The sequence below is a fragment of the Lathamus discolor genome, chromosome 9 (genome assembly GCF_037157495.1).
Source record: "Lathamus discolor isolate bLatDis1 chromosome 9, bLatDis1.hap1, whole genome shotgun sequence".
Classification (NCBI taxonomy): Eukaryota; Metazoa; Chordata; class Aves; order Psittaciformes; family Psittacidae; genus Lathamus; species Lathamus discolor.
Window position 1 is genome coordinate 7,440,121 of NC_088892.1, and position 8,758 is coordinate 7,448,878.

At 54.8% G+C, this 8,758-nt stretch overlaps 1 protein-coding gene across 1 annotated transcript; it reads right to left on the reverse strand.

The window, feature by feature from the left end:
* Nucleotides 1–4,779: 4,779 nt before the first annotated feature.
* On the reverse strand, nt 4,780–6,945 carry LOC136019390 (G-protein coupled receptor 12-like). Its single transcript, XM_065689545.1, has 2 exons — nt 6,818–6,945; nt 4,780–6,030 (listed from the first exon to the last, which is right to left on the reverse strand). The coding sequence occupies exon 2, from the start codon at nt 6,026–6,028 to the stop codon at nt 4,988–4,990; it is 1,041 nt and encodes a 346-aa protein (XP_065545617.1). The 5' UTR covers nt 6,029–6,030; nt 6,818–6,945; the 3' UTR covers nt 4,780–4,987.
* Between the last annotated feature and the right edge of the window lie 1,813 nt (nt 6,946–8,758).

Here is an 8,758-nt window from a genome sequence, read left to right on the forward strand (position 1 = left end):
TCTGATTGCTGTGCAATGGCCTTGTTCCTGCAGAAGCAGATAGGATAGGAGGCAGGTTGGGAATGGGGATGAACTCCCTCCATGTTAGAGGATTCACTCCCTGGGAAGGATGCTGTTTTTCCTGCTGGGGGCCTGACCCTGACATACACATAAGGGATATCAGAAACAAGCCCTGTCCTCATCACTCTCTACGTGGTGTAGGGGAAAGGCAAGGCAGAGACAAGAGCCACCTGCTTTGCCACCAGTGGCCAGCACTACCTCTCATCCTTAGCCAGATACTGCCTAGTTGGAACATGGGACAAGCCAGATGTTTTCCAACTCCCAGATCCTGCAATAAGGCCATAAACCTGTGCTTGTGATTTCAGTGCCTACTGATACAATGTGCTGCCAGACATCCAACATCCTGCCCGCTTCAGCGTGCTCAAATTGTAAAGGAATAACCTTGCTTTAGACAAAATTCCACTTGACATCAAGCAGGATTTGTGAAGGCAACTATTACCCTTGGGGTTGAACGCAATTTGTTCCCATCCCTCAAAGTCAGGGACAAAAAAGAGCTTTGGACCACCCATTCCTATTTGGGTCTTTGCTGAAAATCCATTTTATCTCTATAATGTTCTGTATTGCAGAGTTTTCCAATGGGAATGGGAAAGCTCCATTCCAGGGGTTGCAGGGACAGCGGGAAGGGTGTCTCTCAGGGATTTTGCAGTAGGCAACTGCTTTGTTAACAGAAAAGGTACAAATGGTACATGCGAAGTCATCAGCTTGACTGCCTCACCCAGAGGGAAGGATGCATGTGAATGAAACAGATACAAGGAAATACCATGTGCATTGAACAATTACTCCTGACAATTAAAAGTGAGCTGTTAATTAATTGTTAACAAGTACGTGAGTCATCAATGCTGGTCAGTACACATCAATGCAAGTGATTACCAAGATCAACATCTTTTTCAAGACCTCCCCACCCCGAATTTGATGTTTCTACAAGAAAGAGGTACTTGATCGCCTACTGAGAACAGTAATGGTTTCTTGGGGTTTTAGTCAAAGTTCAATTAAAACTCTGTTTGAGATGAACAAATTGCGGCTGCCACATCAGGACTGAGATCCTTGAGATATTTACTGCGAGTTACTGAAATGAAGCTGGTTAAAAAGAGGCGTTTTCATGGCTCAAAGTCCCAAACTGAACAAAACGGGGGAAAAAAACCCAAACCAAGCTCCTCTGTTGGCAGAGTCTATACATTTCATCAGCCTTCTTTAAATTATCGTTTCTCAGTTGAAATACACTGGGACAGGGACAAGGGCTTGTTGTAGATGCATAAACTCACACTCACCCCTAACACAGCTCCATGAAACTCAGGGCATTCAAACAGCTGTATTTTCATCCCATCCAATGGTGTCCCTGGCCTTTTCACAGCATATTTGGGGAATGTTTTTTCTTTCTCCTGCTCACCCTTTTGTCATCCCCTTGACTAAAACAGCCACCACCACCACAGAAAGCATTTCATACCTATGTTCTGCTTGCGACTCATCATAGAAAAGCCAAAGACAAGCAGAAACCTGGGAATAAATCAACCAAATAAGCAGTGAATTAATTTCCCTGGCTGCACTGATCTTTGCTATAGGGCTGGTTATATATGTCATGCAATTGTTCAGAATCATAGTTCTGCTTGTGTCTGCTGCTCTAGACCAGCTCCTGTAAGGGTCCAGAGTGATATGAACAAAGCAGGGCCAGGCCCTGGCCCTTCATCTTTTATCAACATCTATTTGCAAAGCCCAGTTTTGAAGGTACAATGGCAAGATCTGGGCCATTCAGCAGCATGAGGAATAGAGGTCTTCACAACCAAACACTGACCATCCCTATCCAAGCAAGTCCAGTTTCCACTGGAATTCAATGCGTTGGAAAACTCCTTCTGTTTTCCAGTGTTCCTCTTATTGTTGGTACCCCAACCACACGTGATACCATTACATTCCTGAGAGCTGCTCCTTACTTCTGGCAACACAACCTCATCCAAAATCAGGCCCTGTATTCTGTACTAAATGTGTCCCAAAGCCAGCACTGAAGGCCAGCAAACACCAGGGCAATCCCACCCTGCACACAGCATCACTAACTTGGTAAATATTTTAAGGCCTTAAGTTAGCTCTCCTGATGTCCAGCTCAAGGAGGTTCCAACGTCCAACACCCTCACTGATCTCACAGGGAACTTCTACCTGTTCATCTTCTTCCTCACTTCACCTTCTTTTCCCCTCTTTCCGCTGATGAAAAAGGAGAGGAAAACCAGCAAAGGAAAACCACCTAGGAAATGCATTTCTTTTTATTTAGACGAAAGACTGCAAAAAGCCAATTTATCAAGGTGGTCTTTAGAGATCTCTTGAGACTTTGCCTGAAGCCTACCAAGCGTTTTAACAACTTCCATGGCCACCTTTAACAGACTCCAAGAAAGGGATCCTGTAGCATCACTTAAAAAAATAAGATCAGCATTTTATACTAAATCTGAGCACACAATATACTTGTGTCATATCTTGATACTGATCGTGGGTTGGATTTAGTGCAGCAGAATAAGTTTCCTTAGTGCAAGGCCCAGATTTCAGTTGGCCTGTATCAAGGTTGTTGTACATGTGTTAGTACCAAGCATTTCAGCAAGGACATCTCCCCCTCCTCTCTGGCTTCACTGTCTGGTAGGGGCTGTATCCTCAGCTTTAGCTCCTCACATCCCAAATCTTTCTCCTACTGCTGTGGAGGGAAATGATTTTCCATTGACCCTTGTATGCTTTTGTCAAAGCTTATCGATAGATCCCTCAAACTGAGACAAGTTTCAAGTATACACTTAAACTCTAAAAAGAACATGATTGAAATCAAAACCTTCAGTAGAAGGGAATTGACTGGAAAGCCAAGAAAATGCAACTTTTTACATGTCAAGGTTTCTCTAGAGCTGATTAGTCAATACTGCATTTCATTTAAAGATACAAAATGAGCTGCCCAGGCAAACAAATGCTGTCTTTTAGATAGGGTTGTACAAAAATGGTTAAAAATGCTCACAGACTCTCAAAAAATAATTTAAACCAACTGTGCCTTGAGTTTTCACACTGAGGAACTGCAGGGACTTGGCTGTCAGAAACCAGAGAAATAAAATGAGCAGAGAAGAGTGTTCCCCTATATATTATTCTTTCTTATCTATATATTTCCTTTAAAACATATACTGATTCAGCGTGGTGCTACTGCCCATTGCCCAAGGTATTTGAAAGACAAGAGAAAACAAAGAGACTGGCCACCTTTCCAAGGTAGGCAGAAAGCCGAAGCCCCAGGCACACTTTGGAGACCCATAGCTTCCCCGTGTGCATCTAGCTTTGAGGAGCAAGAAATTCATTGCGCAGACGCAGAGAGAAAACACAGTTGTGTTCGTATCCAGCCATAAGGTGGCTGTGGACCCACTACAACCTCACAAAGCAGGAGCATTTCTGTCTTCCACAGCACTCCAGTGTACACACTGTGGTTAGGTGGTGGTGCCATTGGATGGTGTTGATAGGAACCTTGGTCGGTGTTGCCCATGGTGCAGCAGAACCCAGCTCCTGCTCTCAAAACAGGCATTTTGAATGCTGGAGATCACAGCATCTTTAAAGGAGAGCAATGTATTTGGGACACCACTGATGGGGGACTCCTGTCTCAACCGCTGAGCTGCTCCTGCACTGGGCCCCAGAGCAGCACCCACCATCTGAGCACCCTGAGCCACCCGAGATGCTTCACCCCAAGCCCTGCCATCTCTCTGAAGGCTGCTGGGTTTCTTGGTTGCTTTTTAAGTGAACGCACTATTCCACTTCTCAGCCAAAAGAAAGCACAAAGTAAAGGACACTTCATCATTGTCTCACTAACGCACAAAGCACATGACACAGCAGAGGAATGTGAGGGTGCTTTAGGTTCTCCCATGAAGCAAATTAAACGGGTAGCATCCGGAATAACACGTGTGATTACAGAGGCTTCCCTCTAGGGGACCCCAGCAAGCCCGGACCCGTCTTTGGAAGAAAATCCCCCCACCGTAAACGATCCCTGTGAAAGCGAGCGCAGCCGGGGGAGCGCATCACCCCACGGCCCCAAGCCGCGAGGGGGGAGAACCCTTCCTGCCCCCCCCAGCTTTGTGATGGGGCACTTCGTTTGCCCCCCCCCCACCTGCACACCCGAGCCCGCAGTCACATTTTATTCCCTTTTTTCCGGGGGTGGGGGACAGGGGAATGGTTCCCCCGGGTACCCCCATCCCTGCGACAGCCCAAACAGGGGCCGTCCCCTAAAGTGCCTTTCGCCCCACAAGTTCTCAAAGTGCTTCACAAACGACATGTAAAGAGTGTCCCCCCCCCGGTCCCCTTCATCCCCTCCGCATCCCTAAAGCCACCCCGGTCCCCCGACCCGGAGCTGTCCGCGCCCGCGGTGCTGAACGCCGCCCCCCGTTATTGCATAGCATCGCAAGCCCTGATTTTAGGGGGATGGACGCCCCGCACGAAAACCCCACGCTTGGGGACCAGCCCCGCCGGGGGGCGGGGGGGGACACGACACCAGGACCCTTAACCCTCTCCTGTCGCCCTCCCGGCGGCTGCCACTTGTGGGATGTGGCGCCGGAGGGGGCTGGGGTGGGGGGAACCCCTGTCTCCTTACCCCGAGAGCAGACAAACGCCATCGAACGAGGATCCTTTTTTTGTTGGTTTTTTTTTTCCTTTTCCTTTTTTTTTTTTTTTTGGTGTTTTGAGTTTTTAAATAAAAAATAAAATGTGTAAGAAAATAACATTTCTAAAGGAAACCATTATCATTCTACTCTCTCTCTTTCTTTCCCCCTTCTTCTTCCCTTTTCCCTTTTTTTTTTCCCCCCTCTCTTTTTGGCCATCTTTTCATGGTACGAGATGTGCTGCCCGGGGGGGTTCCTCCCGGTAGGAAACAATAACGACAGAGGAGAAAAAGAGGAGGAGGAGGAGAGCAAGGGAGCGCCTCTCGCTCCGTGCTCAGTCCTCACACATCGCTCGATGTCCTTGGTCTGGAGGAGAACGTGGAGGGGATGCACCCGCAGCAGGCCAGCCACAGCGACTTCTGGATGTCTGGGTTTCTGAAGGCGTAGATGATGGGGTTGATGAGGGAGTTGCAGGTGGCGGGCAGCGCCAGCGAGTAGGTGTAGACCACGGGGTAGCTGGAATCGGCCACCAGGGAGTAGATGGCGAAGGGGATCCAGCACAGGGCGAAGGTGCCGAGGATGAGTGAGAGAGTGGAGAGCCCTTTGCGGGTGGAGGTGGCCTGCGCCGTGGCGATGAACTGGTGCTGCACGGCGATCTGCTGGGCGTGCCGGAAGGCAATCTTGCAGATCTGCAGGTAGAGCTGCATCATGAGGGCGAAGAGGAGCAGGAAGGTGACGGCCAGCACAGCCGCGTTGTCCTTGGTGACGGGCCGCAGGATGCTGCAGGCGCTCTGGTCCCGCAGGCAGTTCCAGCCCAGGAGGGGCAGCAGCCCCACGCCGAGGCACAGCAGCCACATCAGCAGCACCATGGCGCAGGTGAAGCCCAGCGTGCGCTCGCTGTGGTAGGTGAGCGCGTTGTACAGCGACAGGTAACGGTCCACGGTGATGGCCAGCAGGCTGCAGACAGAAGCGGAGAAGGCGGCGAGCAGCAGCCCCGCAGCGCCCAGCTCCGCCGCCTCGCTGGGCGGCCGCAGCAGGTACCGCACGGCGAAGTTGGCCACAAGCCCCAGCCCGGCCAGGAGATCGGCCAGGGCCAGGCTGCCGATCAGCAGGAACATGGGCGCCCGCAGGCTCGGCGTGTAGAAGAGCACGGCCAGCACCAGCGCGTTCTCCCCCGCCACCGCCGTCCCCGTGGCGCAGAGCGCGATGTCCCAGGGGTTGACGGTGCCCCCGGCACCGGCGCCGCCGCCGCCTCCACCACCCGGTGCCGCCGTCCCCGGCCAGGCGCTGGGCTCCGAGGCGTTGCCGAGCCCCGGGAGCCGCTGCTGCTGCTGCGGCTGCGGCTGCCACGGCTCCCCCATGGCGGCGGGGCCGTGCAGCATCGCTGGGGAGAGAGGGAAAGGGATGCGGTGAGGGGCGAAGCGACGGGCTCCGGGCTGCGGGGAGAGGCACCGAGCCCCGCACCGAGCGCCCCCGCCCGCCGCAGGGCGCATCCCCGCCCGCCAGCCCGACTGCGGCTTCCCCGGGGAAGTCACCCCCCACAGCCCCCCCGGCCCCACACGCACCCCTCGCCCAGGGGAAGCCGCTGCGCTGTCTCCCGCTCCTCTCGACGGGCTGAGGCCGAGCACAACTCAGCGCCCCGCTGCAGGCAGCACCCTCCATGCGCTCTGCCCGCGCAGCATCCGCAGGCGCTGCGCACCCCGCCGCCGGGGGAAGCACAGTACCGCCGGCCCCGTCCTCCCCCGTTCCCCGGGACACGACTACCTTTTGCCGCCTATTTATAGCGCACCCCCCCCCCTTCCTTCAGCCCTTTCTTTTTTGCGTGCAGCGAGTAAAAATAAACGCTATTAATAGGCCAGCCCTCGCATGTATGCGGCGCCGCTGATGAAGCGGGAGGGCAGCGGCAAGGAACAGCCTGCGTTAACTTTATCCTTCCTCCCACCTTTCCCATCCTATGGAAAAAGCCGGTGCAAGATGCTTCCTGCCGGCTGCAAAGAGCTGCAAGATCCTGCCCTGCCCGGCGCGGTCCCCTGGCAAGGTAAATCCCCCCTGGGGCTGGTGTGAAGGTGTGAAGGTCGGGGGGACTCTGCCAGCAACCCGCTGCCTCCAGCATCCCCCCCCACACACACACCTTCCCTCCCTCAGTCGCGACCGCCCGGCTGTTGTTTTACCTGGCTTTAATGCTCGAGGATGAGCTTGTTTCTCCCCGTCTTTATCTTTTCCCTTCCCAGTCCTTCCAGCCCTTGGTGTTAAGCCTCATTCCTCGGCGAGCATCGCTAATAACGTTGGCAGATAGCTGGCATCGACTTGCACTTAATATTCCTGCCCCATTGGATCTGCTGATAAATCTCAACTCTGACGTCAAAGTCTTCACTTATATTCATGATCCAAGCCTGTGAATCAGAGCCGCTGTGATCAGAATAACAACGAGGCTGGCTCCCTGCTCCACATCCCGTCCACGCCCGCAGGCACGAGGGGCTGCGCGTACCCGCACGCTCCCGCGCCCCGCACGCTCCCGCCCCGCCGTTCATTCATGAGCATTCCCGACGCACCTCCCCGAGGTCGGGCCTCGCCACCTGCGTTCTGCGGACGCAGCCGGGGCTCCAGCCAAGCCCCGGCGCTCGCAGGGTTTATTTTTACCGCTTGTGCCGAGGGCCGCGGGGATGTGGCAGGACGGGGTGATCCGGAGCAATGCCCACCGACAGCAGCACCAACCCCACCGCACCGCCGGGGCTGGCAGCCGGGGTGCTGAGGGGGCTCTGTGCGACCAGGCTGGGGCAGATGTCACATCCCAAAGCCTTCATCCCACACGGGCTTCCCTGCAGCCGGTGTAAAAGCCGGGACGGGGAGGATCGACACCCGGGAGCTTTGCATGGGATGCCCAGCCTGGCACCCACCCTCCTGCATGGGAGACCTGGCCAAAGACGGCGGGCGCAGGGGTCTGTCCCCCGCACAGCACTGCAGCACCCACCCACCCGCAAGGCTTCCTTCCTGACTGTTTAGGAAAGGATCAACCTGGAAAGGAGCAAGTCCCAAAGGCACGATTATTTTTGCGGCCACACACAGCTCCGTGATTCAGCTGAGGAGCAGCGTCTTCAAAGCAGGATGCTCAGCTCCCGGCTCCGCAGTATTTTAGCTACACCTTCTCCCCCCTTTCCCGCTGGTTTCATAACGCTCCAGCTCTACTCTTTCACCCCCTCTCCCTCCCCAGGCTGTAGCTATGCAGTGCAGCAAGCTCCACACCGGGAAGGAGTCCCACCTCCTGATGTGCAAAGGTACTCGGGTGAGTACCAGCGGGTTTGGCTGAACCCCATCACCCCGGTGAGCAGCATCTGGGTTCTTAACCAGGCCAAGCCCCATCCCAGGGGACTTAAATCGTCACCTACCTGGGGATGGCAGCCGCGTGACTGCGCGCCGTTGTGTGACATGAGCAGCACGGCAAGGGGCGGAGGAAAAGCGAGTGAGGAGCTGAATGAATCCGCTCCCGCTCCCGGTAATTACGCACTGCCCGGGAGAGGGGAGGCGGGTGCGGAGCTCTGATTGACTCCCATCCGCAGCTGCTCCTGCCAGGAGGGGGCTGCAGGAGCAGGGATGCAGCAGAGGGGATGTGGTGGTCTTGAGGGGTGCTCTGCAGGGACCCGGCTCACCCACGGACCCCAGGCTGAGATGAGTGTGGGCAGCCTCAGCGCAGCCAGGCTGCTGGACCACGAGCAGCCCCGGTCTGAGCTGGGCTGTCCCTGCTGTCCCCACCGCATCTGCTGGGGGCTGCCGAATCCCCTGCCTGGCAGAGAAGGGGCTGCTGCAGCTCCAGCCCCCCAGGTCAAACATGTGCAGATGCACTGTGCATCCCTCCAGTATTGCCCTCGGACACACAGACACAAGTTGCCCTAGCCTGGCCCTTAGATCCTCTCATCCGGAGCTGCCTCTTGCATAGACACACATGCACCCCAATGGGTCTCAGCTGACACCAAAGCCCGTGGTCTCACTGGTGGTTGGCTTGGACTTCCCACTCCCTCTGGCATCCAACCCTTCTCCTTTCAAACACCCAGGTCTCTGACTGATCCCAGGCCCCATGGTGGCCCTGATAATCTCCTTCTCTACCCTATACAACA

Bases quoted from the DNA above. Each gene is read 5' to 3' on its own strand.
- LOC136019390 (XM_065689545.1), bottom strand. From the start codon at position 6,028: ATGCTGCACGGCCCCGCCGCCATGGGGGAGCCGTGGCAGCCGCAGCCG.